Below are 15,871 nucleotides of genomic sequence, written 5' to 3'. Positions count from 1 at the left end.
TTTAGAGTTTTTCTTAATAAAGCAGTTAAATTTTAGTAAAATTTGCCACTTGAAATAAACTTCCATTGGGTAAAGGTAAAAATGTTTTTAAAATTAAAAACATTTAAAAAAACACAAAGAAATCTGCTGTAACATTCATGCACAGGTTTTATGTGGACATAGTCTTCATTTCTTTGAAAAAAATGCCTGGGAGTGTAATTCCTGGGTCATATAACCCACTTCCTCTCCTGAAAGAAGTCAGGAAATGATTCCTTTGTTGGATGGAGACCATACAAGTTCTAAGGTTCACATTGCATGATGCATTTGGGCTAAGTTTTACCAGCTACATCAGTAAAGGGTTGGAATAGGGACTGTTTTCACGAGCAGACCTGGTTCTATCCCAAAGCTGAGATGCCCTTACGATCCTTCTTCCTTTTTCCATGTGAGTATCTCTTGGTTATAGCAGGTGCAGAATGAGGCCACAAGCCAGCCACATCCTAGAGTCCTGGGCTTGGGACTTTGGGACACAGCCCACAACTACAGATCCTTCTTGGTTTGGGGCTTCCAAATGGGGAATCACCATGAATGGGGTGAGGGGCCCAGTGGAGAGAGCAGAGACTTCAGATGGGGAGGAAACCTTATTTCTGTTAAGATTGTCCAATCTCTCTGAAAACATAAGATAAGTAACTCCTCACCTTCTCTGCCTGATCTCTATTTCACCATCTAGAAGGAGGAACTGTTAGAATCTAGAAGCAGGTTACTGTCTAGATTTCACCCCATCATAGGTACTTCTTATATCACAGGAAGTGGGGGCTTCTCTCCTCTCCACAGAGCACGGAAGTCCAGGTTCTCCCCAGCTCACACATTTGGACAGAGCAGGCACATCAGGCCTGCATGATGCCCATCCCTACCTCCTGGTTTTACCCTCCTCCTCCTTGCCTGCTGCTGACTCTACTGCTGGGACTCACAGGTGAGCATTCCTTGGGGTAGAATCCCCTTCTCCCTACCCCCTGGACCTCCCCCTACCATGCAAACATGGATATGACGCCTAGGAGAGCCACAGAAGGCCAAGGACTGGACATTATCTGAGAGCATGAAATCAGGGACCTGAGTGTTTTCTTTGTCTATCCATCACCTGCAGGTTACCAGAGGCATCAAAATAGATGTAGTTCAACCTCCAAAATAGCAACTTTCTGCATAATAACTCATCTAATCCCCACAACATCCCTGTGTGATAGCTACGACTATTACCCCTGATTTACAGATGGGGAAACTGAGGCAGAGAGAGTAACTTGCATGATGTCACCTACCTAAGGCAGGGAGCACGCATTCAAACCCAGGCCAACAAGCTCCTGAGTTCATTCTTTGAACTATATTGTGCTGCTCAACTTCTCAGTGGGGGCTAATTGCAGAAACATCAGAAAATACACAGAAGCAGTTAGAAGAATAGTCACTCATCATGCCACTCAGAGATCACCAGAGTTCAAATCCTGCTGTGTGTACTCCCAAACTTTTGTTAATGATGTGTTTGGATGGTTCCTATGTGCCAATTTTTTTTTCCTGAGCTTTTAATATATGTTATAATTTCATTTAATCCTCAAAACACCTGTATACAAGCAAGCTAGGCTACACTTTTATATATGTTTGTGAATGCATGTATTTATGTGTGTATGGGTATGAGTGGGTGTGAGGAAGTGTACACAGATACATGAGATTTTTTAAAAGTCTTCTGTATTGTTCTCTTCAAAGCATTTTTCAGTTTAGATGAAATACACATGAATAGATGTTTAGTTTTTCGCTGTCTCAGCTGACATTCCTCCTTTCCTACTTCTCTAAATTTAGCCCTTACCCTCTCCCACTCTCTAAGGCAAACAAACTTCTCGCTTGGTGAATGAGTAGAATTTTGTGTTACTATCTTGGAGCCAGCCCCTCTTTCATTCTGGATAGGAGTGAGGAGGAAAGAAGGGCATAAAAGATATAGAGACTCCTTTTTAAAAAATTTTTATTGGAGTATAGTTGCTTTACAGTGTTGTGTTAGTTTCTGCTGTATAGCAAAGTGAATCAGTTATACATATACATATACATATATCCAGTCTTTTTTATATTTCCTTCCCATTTAGGTCGCCACAGAACATTGAGTAGAGTTCTGTGTGCTATACAGTAGGTTCTCATTAGTTATCTATTTCATATGTAGTAGTGTATATATGTCAGTCCCAATCTTTCAGTTCATCCCACCTCTTCTTCCCCCCTTGGTAACCATAAGTTTGTTTTCTACATCTGTGACTCTTTTTCTGCTTTGCAAATAAGTTCATCTGTACCACTTTTCTAGATTCCACATATAAGCAATATTATACAATACTTGTCTTTCTCTTTCTGACTTACTTCACTCTGTTTGACAATCTCTAGGTCCTTCTGTATCACTGCAAATGGCATTATTTCGTTCCTTTTTATGACTGAGTAATATTCCACGGTGTATATGTACTACACCTTCTTTATACATTCCTCTGTCGATGGACATTTAGATTGCTTCCATGGCCTGGCTACTGTAAATAGTGCTGCAATAAACATTGGGTCCAATAAAAATTTATAAGTAAATAAATAAATAAAAGTAATGGCAATAACAAAATAGGAAAAAGAAAAAAAAAAAAAAAAGGAAAAGCAGCCTAATCGGAAAATAGGCTAAAGTATATGAACAGTAAATGACAGAAAAGGAAAAAGTGAGCCTATGAAGAGATACTCCAACCCAATAATAAGTGTAAATTAAAGCAAGATCCCACTTAACACCTATTGGATTCTCAAAAATGTAAAGAGCAAATAATGCCAAGTCTAGCCACAGTGTGGGGATATAGGAAACCTGGTAGAAATACTGGTGGGAATGGAGACTGGTTCAGTCATTCTGAAGAACTAGCTGGTAGTACCTTGTCATATCAAAAAGAACAAAGTCTCTGACTGAGCAGTTCTCCTGGAGCTATATATCCCAAGAGTATCCCAAAGATATTGTCATACATCTTGAGAATGTTCATTGTGCCATTATTTATGGAAGCAAGCTTGTGTCCCTAACTGGGAAATTGACACCGTGGAGAACTATGCAGCAAGAGAGTAGCCATGTACACAAAGCATGGATGGATCTTAAAAACAGAGCTGAATGACAAAAGCGAGAATCAGTGAGAGGTATGTAACAGTTGCATTACATAAATTAAAATACAAAGACAGTAATCACTGTGCAAGAATATATACAAATAAAAAGATACACATTAAACACATATATACATACGTAAGAGGCATCTTGCACGGATCAATGATAATAATGTGCTGGGAACTGAGGAGTCTGGTTTACTAATAGATTTTACATAACCTTTATATAGACTTTAAGAAACTACTAATACATATCTCAATCTCTTTCCTCCCTTGATTCTACATTAAGTTTAGTTTAAAATTTTTATGTTATTTTTCTTTATTATTGATCTAGAAGAAAGTATTTTGCTGTTATTTGTTTAGGTGAAATGCAGATTTTATTGGAGGTATTTGCCTTTTAGTATAAATATTTCAGAAAAATATCAGGAATGCCTATTCTGATGCTAGATGTGTGTATATTAATGCTTTCTCCAGGTAAATTTCATAGGTTCTGTATTAACTGTACTCACATATGGATGGAAAAAATATACTCATCATTCATGGTTCTCTGAGCTACAAAAATAAAGATATAGAGACTCCTGCCTATAAGATCTGTATCTATAGTTATAGTTATATCTATATCATCTAATGCCAGTTGAAGCCTCCATGCCTCAGGAAATACAATGAGTAATAACTTTTCAATTTCTTGCACACTGAGCATGTGCCAGACTCTGTTGGAAATGCTTACAGCGGTTATCTCATGTGATTATTACATCTAAAGTATATTCTCTTCGTTACCCTTGCCTTACAGATAAGAAAATGAAAACACTGAGAGTTTCAAAGTCACTGAGTGGTAAATGGAAGACCCATGACTTGAACTCAGGCTGTCTGGTTCTGGGGCTCACAGACTTGACCATTGCTCTTCTCAGTATTGTGGCCTCACTTCCATCCCATGAGATTTCTGCAGCTTCTGACAGTAGGTGTGGGGAAGGGTGGGGTGTGGAGAAGAGTGGGGTGTGGGGAAGAGGGTTTGTGGTTTTCTTCTCCTGGGCTCTTCTGCTTCCTGCTTGTATGCAGGTTGCTTCTGTTTTTCACCAAGTCATCTACATGGGAAACAGTTTCTGACATAATTTCCACAGAGATTACCCACTTAAAATAGACTTCAGGATATCAGGGAGGTGCCATGCTAGGCAATTCACACATCGTACAAGTATTTGTTAGATACGTACTATGTGCCAGGAACTGTTTTAGGAACTTGGGGTGCATTGGTGAGTAAGACAAAGTAGTTGCCCTCATGGAGCATCTATCCTAGTAGGGGTATGACAATAAACAATAGACATAATGTAATAGTAAATGATATAGTATATTAGAAAGTGATAAGAGTTAAGGAAAAAATGTAAGTATAGCTAGATAAGAGAATTGAGAGAATCTGTAGGGTGGGATGTATTTTAAACCCGTAGTCTTGGGTGAGCATCCCTGAAGAGGGGAAATGTGAGCAAAGATTGAAAGAAGGTTCTGGAGTGAGCCATGTGATTATCTGAGGGAAGAGCCTTCCTGACAGGGAACAGCATGTGCAAAGGCCATGAGAATAGAATCTTCTTCCCGAGACCAAGGATTTGGGCTTTTGCTCTGAGTGAAATGGTTGCCATTGCAAAGTTTTGAAGGGAGAAGTGACATGATCTAACACGAGTTTTAACTTATTCTGGTGTTTGGTAGACAATAGACTACACAGGACATAGACAGAAGCGACTAGAGCATTGGAGGTCTTTTCATTCATGCAAACAAGAAGTGGCTTGTACCAGGATGGTAGTACCAGGGGAAGGAGGTCAGAATTTGGGTGGACACTGAAGGAGAGACAACAGGAATTCCTGATGCATAGGATTTTGGGTGGGAGATAAAGACTCCTCAGGTTTGGAACCTGAGTGTCTGGAAGAATAATGGTGGCTCAGATGAGATATAGAGGGTGTAGGGGAAATGAGTTCAGTTTTGGACATGTTAACTGAGATGTTTATTTCCATCCAAGGAACATGATGAGTTGATGGCTGGACATACAAGTCCAGAATCCAGGGGAAAGGCCTGGACCAGAGATGTAAATATGACAATTATAAATACACAGACTGTAGAATTTTTGCTATTCCCTGGCTCCTTTCAAACCTCTGATCCCTCTTCTCTCCTCCCTCCTCTATTCCCTCTGATTCTCCTTCCAAGAATCATTCCTTCATATTTCTTCCCATTTTTGTCTTAGCAGTTCATCTTCCCTGACCTCAATTATCTTCTCCAGACTTAAAAACCCAAACCACCTGATGTTTTTGGCACACCACTGGACCTGCCCTGTAATAGCATGCACCCTCCATAGGAGGCATGTTTGGTGACAAATCATGCTTAGTGGATAGGTTTACCAGCTCACACTCTGCAAAGATGAACCATAAATGTTCTCCTTGAGAGGTAGCTAAGAAACAGAAAAGAATACAGAATTTATTTCTGGAGCCACAACAGCCTGCTCCTCTGATTAATATCCCTGTCACCAGACCCATGCCTATTTTAAAGACCACTTAAGAATGTTTTTGTATTTATCTGTCTCCAGAAACTGCCTAGTCACTGAGGCAGTGAAATCAAACTGGAAATTCTTGGACCTGCAGTTAAATGATTGGCCCAGCAGTGACTATGTCCCTTCAACTCATAACTCATTGTCCAAATATAGTTCTTTCAAAACACAACTTTGAAGTCAGCTGTTTCCTTGCTTGCTGCCCCCATGGTTCTCTCTCCCCATTCAAGTATATGTTTCTCATATCTATCAGCCTTTGAAACCACCCATTTTATCTTTTACCTTGAGCCATTTAGTCCAATTCAAAGGCTCTACATGGGGCGATCACCTTGTTTTAGTTTGTATTGTTTATCATGGTAAATACAGAGAACATGAAATTTTCCATTTTTAAGGATAAAATTCAATGGTGTTAAGTATAATCACAATGTTATGAAACCATCACCAGTATACAGTTCCAGACTTTTTCAACATCCTAAGCAGAAACTCTGTACCCATTAAACAATAACTCCCCATTACTCCTTCCCGTCAGACCCTGGTAACCTCTATTCTACTTTTTGTCTCTATGAATTTGCCTATTCTAGGCACTTCATAGAAGTGGAATCATCTATTTGTCCTTTTGTATCTGGCTTACTTCACTTAGCATAATATTTTCAAGGTTCACCCATGTTATGGGACATATCAAAATATCATTGCTTATTAGGGCTGAATAATGTTCTTTTGAACCCCTTTTGTTTATACATCCATCTGTTGATAAATTTAGGGGTTGTTCTACTATGTTTGGCTATTGTGAAAAATGCTGCTATAAACATTAATGTACAAGTGTCTGTTTGAGTCCCTGCTTTTAATATGGAGGGAGGGAGATATATACCTAGTAGTGGAATTGTTAGGTCATATGCTAAATTCTGTGTTTAACTTTCTAAGAAACCACCACTGTTTTCCACAACGGCTGCATCATTTTTATATTCCTACCAGCAAGGCACAGGGTTTCAATTTCTCCACATCTTTGCCAGTACTTATTTTCTGTTTTTTATTTTGTTTTGTTTTGTTTCATTTGTTTTGATATTAGCCATCCTAAGGGATGTGAAGGGGTATCTTATTGTGGTTTTGATTCATATTTTTCTAATGACCAGTGATGTTGAGTATCTTTTCATATGCCTACTTACCATTTGTAAATTTTATTTGGTGAAATATCTGATCAAGACCATTGTCCATTTTTAATTAAATTTTTTTCAATGTTTGGCAGTCTGTATGGTCATCTTGTAGGCTCTGCAATTGAAGTTCCCCCTTTCCCCTGCCATGGAGACTGAACAAGACTCTTGAGGTTAACAGCTGAATGTTTTGTGAAGCTTTGGGCCCTTTCTCAGGCCCTGTATTGGCAGAGTCCTGGAGGAAGCAGTGGGACCATCCAAGTTGAAAAAATGTTTAAGGAAGGAGCCATGTGCAAGGGTGTGGACAGGGCTAAGGGAACCCACAAGTGACTCTTTGGGGGAACCATTGCTACCCCAGTAGGGCAAAGCGAAGGACCTGTGTCTGGAACCAGGCAAAAGCTGCAGCTGCTGAGAGGAGGCAGTCAGGTGGTGTGGCCCAGTAGGCAAAGAGCTAGAGGAGTAAATACCCTGGCCTTCTTTCTCACCTCCCAGCAGCACCCATGCCTGCTGGCCCCTCCCACTGACTGAACCCAAGCAGAGGCCAACCAAGGGAATCTGTGAAGGGCATAGACGTCGGCCTCAGGGCACACCTTGGATGGAGTAGGGTGCAGAGTGGGTCTGTGGGTGGTGACAAGCAGAGAGCAATCAACACATTGTCCACCCAGAGATAGATCTCAGATAAATTTAAACAGCACCCTATTCTTAGGCTTCTGTCACCTCAAATATAAATGTTCTCTCTCCTTCCAGAACTTATCTTACCAGCCCAGCCTTTGGAAATTCAAAGATCTTCTGCAAACAAGGTTCTTTCCTCTCAGAATTACCCATCACCACTGTGACCTATGGTTCCTTTCATTAAACCTGAGGCACTCAGTTAGCCCAGTCACCCAACAAGGCTGTGACGCTAAATGTGTCACCCTCCCCAGGGTAAGCTTTCCTGGACCAGTTTATTTTTTAATTGAAGTATAGTTGATGTACAATATTATGTTAGTTTCATGTGTACTACATAATGATTTGATGTTCACATACATTATGGGATGATCACCACAATAAGTCTGTCCCCATTCAAAGTTATTACAATATTATTTTTTGTGTCATTTTCAACTCCTTTCAAAAATGTCTTATAGGTTTCTGAGTATAACTTTTTACCTCCTTGGTTAGATTTATTCCTAGGCATCTTAATCTTTCTGATGCAATTGTAAATGGGATTATTTTCTTGATTTCTCTTTCTGAACTTCTGTGCTCAGAAAGAGAAATCAAGAAAACTTCTGAATAACTATGTTATTAGCACAAAGAAACACAACAAATTATGTATATTAATTTTGTATCCTGCAACTTTACTGAATTCTTTGATGAATTCTAATACTCTTTTGGTGGCATCTTTGGGATTTTCTACGTATAATACAATGTAATCTGCAAACTAACAGTTTTACTTCTTCCTTTCTATTTTTTTTTAAATTTAATTTTATTTTTTTAATACAGCAGGTTCTTATTAGTTATCTATTTTATACATATTAGTGTATATATGTCAATTCCAATCTTCCAGTTCATCCCACCACTGCCCCCCACCACCCTTCCTTTCTATTTTGGATTCATTTTATTTATATTTCTTGTCTGATTGCTGTGTCTAGGACTACCAATACTATGTTGAATAAAAGTGGCAAGAGTGGGCATCCTTGTCTTGTTCCTGATCTTAGAGAAAATGTTTTCAGCTTTTCACCCTTGAGTATGATGTTGGCTTTATGTTTGTTATGTATGGCCTTTATTATGTTGAGGTATGTTTCCTCTATACCCACTTTGTTGAGAATTTTTATCATAAATAGATTTTTTAAAAGAATATAGTACCTTACCATTTACAAATCTTTCACATACATTCCATTTGACCCTCACAAAAACCTTGTGAGGTAGGCAGCACAGATATTATTCCCATTTAACAGATGAGGTAAGTGAATCTCAGAGCAATTAACTGATATGCCCAAGGTTCTACATTTAGTAAATAATTTGTATTCATATCAGTCTTTGACCTAAAAATTCAGCACCCCACCTCCCCTTATACTTGCCAACTTAATTCACAGGGATAATGAAGATAAAATGAATTCAAGGCTAGAAAAATACTTTTAGGGAAAAAAGCACTATATAATTATACCCGCAAACTATAATTTTCCACGATATATGTATGGCTCATTCCCCTTCTTGTCCCAGGTTGTGCGTGAACCAGAATTTTATATTGCCTCTGTTCTGTGTTCAGCTAAGCAACTGAGTAAGGCAGAGGAATGGTGTGATCCTCTTTAAAGTTATATAAATTACAATCAGGGTAACTGCTATTACAGCAAATTGAAAAACAACACAGAAAGGCCAATGTGCAACTGGGACCCACGGAAGCACACAGCAAAGCAAGGCAACATCATCAGGTAGGGCATGATTGCATAGAAGGAAACGTGGTGTCAGAGTTCACACTGGCACACACACAATTATCTAAGGCAAAGTGGTGGCAAAAAAGAGTCATTTGTTCCACATTATATAAATAAGAGCAGAAGATTCATGAGACCCCATGCAACAGTATCTTATAATAACACAGATCTCTCCAGCTGCCTACAGAGAATATAAACAACAGTGTCATCTTCATTTTAAAGAATGACCATAACTGTGTTCATATCCTGAGATAAACCAAGGAATAACTCCATGCTAAACTTCCTTGGCTAAAATACAACCAGTACCATCATTCCTAGTAAGACTAAGGTAATGAATTAGATGGCTGTGTTTAGATTTTTTTCAGGATTCCCTTTTGATTCTCCTGCTTTTAAGACCCAGAGAAAGTTATACTGAGTTTTTATTGGTGCTTCTAAGTATATGTGTTTATAACAAAGTGTGATAGGTGAATTTAACATATTAAAAGAGTGCTATAGCATCTGTTCAGAAAAGATTATATACTATACAAACTATTCAAGTAATACAGAACCATTTTTCAGTGTCTTTTCAACTGAGAAGAATCCTATTCAGCACGCTTCTCCTCCTGAGGTGATTCATACTGAGCAAGCTATAGGGCAAGGACAGAGGAGTTTAAGTGAATTTTATTCTAAATTGGGTAAAAAACTTAATAGTAACAAAACAGTTTAACTATTATATTCAATTTAATTACTGAATCAGTAAGTCTATATTAAAATCCTGTCCTTTTTAAACCACTCAGTGATTTTAATATTTAATACAATCAAACCTAGTGAAAGTTCTTTTTATATAAACCTTTAAAATTACTGGGAAACTAAAACTTAATTCACATTCATGACTGCACTGCACAAATACTTGATATGCAATAATCTATATCGTCCCAAAGATGTTGTGACTTATAGTGAGGTACTTTCTTCCTCTCCACCATAAGTTTACCGAACTTTCTCCTTTGTTTTCATTTTTTTATTTTCTTCTACAATAGCTTCATATTTTTCTTTCATTTCTGCCAATTCTAGGCGAAGCAGCTCTACTTCTGGATTTTCTGTTGTAGCAGCTCCTAAGTGATGCTTTAAAAAATCCAAAGCACTATTAGGTTTCTCTGGTTCTTCATATAAGGCTACTAAAACCTTGGTCAGCGTGTCCAGCACCCCTGACTTCTCCAAGTACCCCTGGAACTGCTCGCCCTTCAAGTTGGCGGCTTTGTAATGGGCTACAGTGATGGCGGCAGTGGCGTAGCAGGCGCTGCAGACCGTGGCTGGCCTAGATGTTGATTTTTATCAAAAGCTTTTTCTGCAGCTACTGAGATGATCATATAATTTTTTTTGTTTACTTAAGACATATTTACTCTTTAATACTAACTCTTTTTATAAGGTGTACACATTACCAGTGAATACGTAGTTTACATAGTAAGTACCTCAATACTAAAGCACATTATAAAATATTTTATAAGAACTACAAATGCTAAAATTATGTGTAAGCCATGATCTTATAATTTTTCTTTCTCAATCTGTTAATGTGTTGTATCACATTGATTGATTTGTGGATATTGAACCATTCTTATATCCCTGGGATAAATCACACTTGATCATAGTGTAATCTTTTTTTTTTTTAACATCTTTATTGGAGTATAATTGCCTTACAATGGTGTGTCAGTTTCTGCTTTATAACAAAGTGAATCACTTATACATATACATATGTTCCCACATCTCTTCCCTCTTGCATCTCCCTCCCTCCCACCTTCCCTATCCCATCGCTCTAGGTGGTCACAAAGCACAGAGCTGATCTCCCTGTGCTATGTGGTTGCTTCCCACTAGCTATCTATTTTACATTTGGTAGTGTATATATGCCCATGCCACTCTCTCACTTTGTCACATCGTACCCTTCCGCCTCCCCATATCCTCAAGTCCATTCTCTAGTAGGTCTGTGTCTTTATTCCCATCTTGGCACTAGGTTCTTCATGACCTTTTTTTTTGCCCTTAGATTCCATATATATGTGTTAGCATACTGTATTTGTTTTTCTCTTCCTGACTTACTTCACTCTGTATGACAGACTCTAGGTCCATACACCTCACTACAAATAACTCCATTTCGTTTCTTTTTATGGCTGAGTAATATTCCATTGTATATATGTGCCACATCTTCTTTATCCATTCATCCGATGATGGACATTTAGGTTGCTTCCATGTCCTGGCTATTGTAAATAGAGCTGCAATGAACATTGTGGTACATGACTCTTTTTAAATTATGGTTTTACCATGATATATGCCCAGTAGTGGGATTGTTGGGTCATATGGTAGTTCTATTTTTAGTTTTTTAAGGAACCTCCATACTGTTCTCCATAGTGGTTGTATCAATTTACATTCCCACCAACAGTGCAAGAGGATTCCCTTTTCTCCACACCCTCTCCAGCATTTATTGTTTCTAGATTTTTTCATGATGGCCATTCTGACCAGTGTGAGATGATATCTCGTAGTTTTGATTTGCATTTCTCTAATGATTAATGATGTTGAGCATTCTTTCATGTGTTTGTTGGCAATCTGTATATCTTCTTTGGAGAAATGTCTATTTAGGTCTTCTGCCCATTTTTGGATTGAGTTCTTTGTTTTTTTGTTATTGAGCTGCATGAGCTGCTTGTAAATTTTGGAGATTAATACTTTGTCAGTTGCTTCACTTGCAAATATTTTCTCCCATTCTGAGGGTTGTCTTTTGGTCTTGTTTATGGTTTCCTTTGCTGTGCAGAAGCTTTTAAGTTTCATTAGGTCCCATTTGTTTATTTGTGTTTTTATTTCCATTACTCTAGGAGGTGGGTCAAAAACGATGTGGCTGTGATTTATGTCATAGAGTGTTCTGCCTGTGTTTTCCACTAAGAGTTTGATAGTGTCTGGCCTTACATTTAGGTCTTTAATCCATTTTGAGTTTATTTTTCTCTATGGTGTTAGGGAATGTTCTAATTTCATACTTTTACATGTACCTGTCCAGTTTTCCCAGCACCACTTATTGACGAGGCTGTCTTTTCTCCACTGTATATGCTTGCCTCCTTTATCAAAGATAAGTTGACCATATGTGTGTGGGTTTATCTCTGGGCTTTCTATCCTATTCCATTGACCTATGTTTCTGTTTTTGTGCCAGTAACATACTGTCTTGATTACTGTAGCTTTGTCATATAGTCTGAAGTCAGGGAGCCTGATTCCTTCAGCTCCATTTTTCGTTCTCAAGATTGTTTTGGCTATTCGGGGTCTTTTGTGTTTCCATACAAATTGTGAAATTTTTTGTTCTAGTTCTGTGAAAAATGCCAGTGGTAGTTTGATAGGGATTGCATTGAATCTGTAGATTGCTTTGGGTAGTAGAGTCATTTTCACAATGTTGATTCTTCCAATCCAAGAACATGGTATATCTCTCCATCTATTTGTATCATCTTTAATTTCTTTCATCAGTGTCTTATAATTTTCCGCATACAAGTCTTTTGTCTCCTTAGGTAGGTTTATTCCTAGATATTTTATTCCTTTTGTTGCAATGGTAAATGGGAGTGTTTTCTTAATTTCCCTTTCACATTTTTTATCATTAGTGTATAGGAATGCAAGAGATTTCTGTGCATTAATTTTGTATCCTGCTACTTTACCAAATTCATTGATTAGCTCTAGGAGTTTTCTGGTAGCATCTTTAGGATTCTCTATGTACAGTAACATGTAATCTGCAAACAGTGACAGCTTTACTTCTTCTTTTCTGATTTGGATTCCTTTTATTTCTTTTTCTTCTCTGATTGCTGTGGCTAACACTTCCAAAACTATGCTGAATAATAGTGGTGAGAGTGGACAATCTTGTCTTGTTCCTGATCTTAGTGGAAATGGTTTCAGTTTTTCACCATTGAGGACAAAGTTGGCTGTGGGTTTGTCATATATGGTCTTTATTATGTTGAGGAAAGTTCCCTCTATGCCTACTTTCTGCAGGGCTTTCATCATAAATGAGTGTTGAATTTTGTCAAAAGCTTTCTGTGCATCTATTGAGATGATCATATGTTTTTTCTCCTTCAATTTGTTAATATGATGTATCACGTTGATTGATCTGCGTATATTGAAGAATCCTTGCATTCCTTGAATAAACTCCACTTGATCATGGTGTATGATCCTTTTAATGTGCTGTTGGATTCTGTTTGCGAGTATTTTGTTGAGGATTTTTGCATCTATGTTCATCAGTGATATTGGCCTGTAGTTTTCTTTCTTTGTGACATCTTTGTCTGGTTTTGGTATCAGGGTGATGGTGGCCTCGTAGAATGAGTTGGGGAGTGCTCTTCCCTCTGCAATATTTTGGAAGAGTTTGAGAAGGATAGGTGTTAGCTCTTCTCTAAATGTTTGATAGAATTCGCCTGTGAAGCCATCTGGTCCTGGGCTTTCGTTTGTGGGAAGATTTTTAATCACAGTTTCAATTTCAGTGCTTGTGATTGGTCTGTTCATATTTTCTATTTCTTCCTGGTTCAGTCTTGGCAGGTTGTGCATTTCTAAGAATTTGTCCATTTCTTCCAGGTTGTCCATTTTATTGGCATAGAGTTGCTTGTGGTAATCTCTCATGATAGTTTGTATTTCCGCAGTGTCAGTGGTTACTTCTCCTTTTTGATTTCTAATTCTATTGATTTGAGTCTTCTCCCTTTTTCTCTTGATGAGTCTGGCTAATGGTTTATCAATTTTGTTTATCTTCTCAAAGAACCAGCTTTTATTTTTATTGATCTTTGCTATTGTTGCCTTCATTTCTTTTTCATTTATTTCTGATCTGATGTTTATGATTTCTTTCCTTCTGCTAGCTTTGGGATGTTTTTTGTTCTTCTTTCTCTAATTGCTTTAGGTGCAAGGTTAGGTTGTTTATTCGAGATGTTTCCTGTTTCTTGAGGTAGGCTTGTATTGCTATAAACTTCCCTCTTAGAACTGCTTTTGCTGCATCCCATAGGTTTTGGGTCGTCGTATCTCCATTGTCATTTGTTTCTAGGTATTTTTGATTTCCCCTTTGATTTCTTCAGTGATCACTTCGTTATTAAGTAGTGTATTGTGTAGCCTCCATGTGTTTGTATTTTTTACAGATCTTTTCCTGGAATTGATATCTAGTCTCATAGCGTTGTGGTCGGAAAAGATACTTGATATGATTTCAATTTTCTTAAATTTACCAAGGCTTGATTTGTGACCCAAGATATGATCTATCCTGGAGAATGTTCCATGAGCACTTGAGAAAAATGTGTATTCTGTTGTTTTTGGGTGGAATGTCCTATAAATATCAATTAAGTCCATCTTGTTTAATGTATCATTTAAAGCTTGTGTTTCCTTATTTATTTTCATTTTGGATGATCTGTCCATTGGTGAAAGTGGGGTGTTGAAGTCCCCTACTATCATTGTGTTGCTGTCAACTTCCCCTTTTATGGCTGTTAGTATTTGCCTTATGTACTGAGGTGCTCCGATGTTGGGTGCATAAATATTTACAATTGTTATACCTTCTTCTTGGATCAATCTCTTGATCATTATGTAGTGGCCTTCTTTGTCTCTTGTAATAGTCTTTATTTTAAAGTCTATTTTGTCTGATATGAGTATTGCTACTCCAGCTTTCTTTTGATTTCCATTTGCATGGAATATCTTTTTCCATACCCTCACTTTCAGTCTGTATGTGTCCCTAGGTCTGAAGTGGGTCTCTTGTAGACAGCATATATATGGGTCTTGTTTTTGTATCCATTCAGCCAGTCTGTGTCTTTTGGTGGGAACATTTAATCCATTTACATTCAAGGTAATTAACGATATGTATGTTCCTATTCCCATTTTCTTAAATGTTTTGGGTTTGTTATTGTAGATGTTTTCCTTCTCTTGTGTTTCTTGCCTAGAGAAGTTCCTTTAGCATTTGTTGTAAAGCTGGTTTGGTGGTGCTGAACTCTCTCAGCTTTTGCTTGTCATTAAAGGTTTTAATTTCTCCATCACAACTGAATGAGATCCTTGCTGGGTAGAGTAATCTTGGCTGTAGGTTTTTCTCCTTCATCACTTTAAGTATATCCTGCCACTCCCTTCTGGCTTGCAGAGTTTCTGCTGAAAGATCAGATGTTAACCTTACAGGGATTCCCTTGTGTGTTATTTGTTGTTTTTCCCTTGCTGCTTTAATATGTTTTCTTTATATTTAATTTTTGACAGTTTGATTAATATGTGTCTTGGCATGTTTCTCCTTGGATTTATCCTGTATGGGACTCTCTGTGCTTCCAGGACTTGATTAACTATTTCCTTTCCCATATTAGGGAAGTTTTCAACTATAATCTCTTCAAATATCTTCAGTCCCTTTCTTTTTCTCTTCTTCTTCTGGGACCCCTATAATTTGAATGTTGTTATGTTTAATGTTGTCCCAGAGGTCTCTGAGACTGTCCTCAGTTCTTTTCATTCTTTTTTCTTTATTCTGCTCTGCAGTAGTTATTTCCACTATTTTATCTTCCAGGTCACTTATTCATTCTTCTGCCTCAGTTATTCTGCTATTGATCCCTTCTAGGGTATTTTTAATTTCATTTATTGTGTTTTTCATCATTGCTTTGTTCCTCTTTAGTTCTTCTAGGTCCTTGTTAAATGTTTCTTGCATTTTATCTATTCTATTTCCAAGATTTTGGATCATCTTTACTATTATTATTCTGAAT

The 15,871-nt window shown here is 37.7% G+C and overlaps 1 protein-coding gene across 1 annotated transcript in view; it reads right to left on the bottom strand.

Moving 5' to 3' along the window:
* Window positions 1-9,755: 9,755 nt before the first annotated feature.
* Window positions 9,756-15,871, bottom strand: part of LOC132349837 (c-Myc-binding protein-like) — a 30,449-nt gene continuing 24,333 nt past the window's right edge. The window contains exons 2-3 of the mRNA XM_059898669.1: window positions 10,170-10,488; window positions 9,756-9,820 (exon numbers count right to left, since the gene is read on the bottom strand). Coding sequence (XP_059754652.1) covers window positions 9,776-9,820; window positions 10,170-10,488 — 364 coding nt within the window. The 3' untranslated portion in view covers window positions 9,756-9,775. The remainder of the gene's footprint in view (window positions 9,821-10,169; window positions 10,489-15,871) is intronic.

Source organism: Balaenoptera ricei, chromosome 15 (genome assembly GCF_028023285.1).
Source record: "Balaenoptera ricei isolate mBalRic1 chromosome 15, mBalRic1.hap2, whole genome shotgun sequence".
NCBI classification, from domain to species: Eukaryota; Metazoa; Chordata; class Mammalia; order Artiodactyla; family Balaenopteridae; genus Balaenoptera; species Balaenoptera ricei.
Note: the sequence above shows the minus strand (reverse complement) of the source record. Positions and strands in the feature narration are given on the sequence as shown.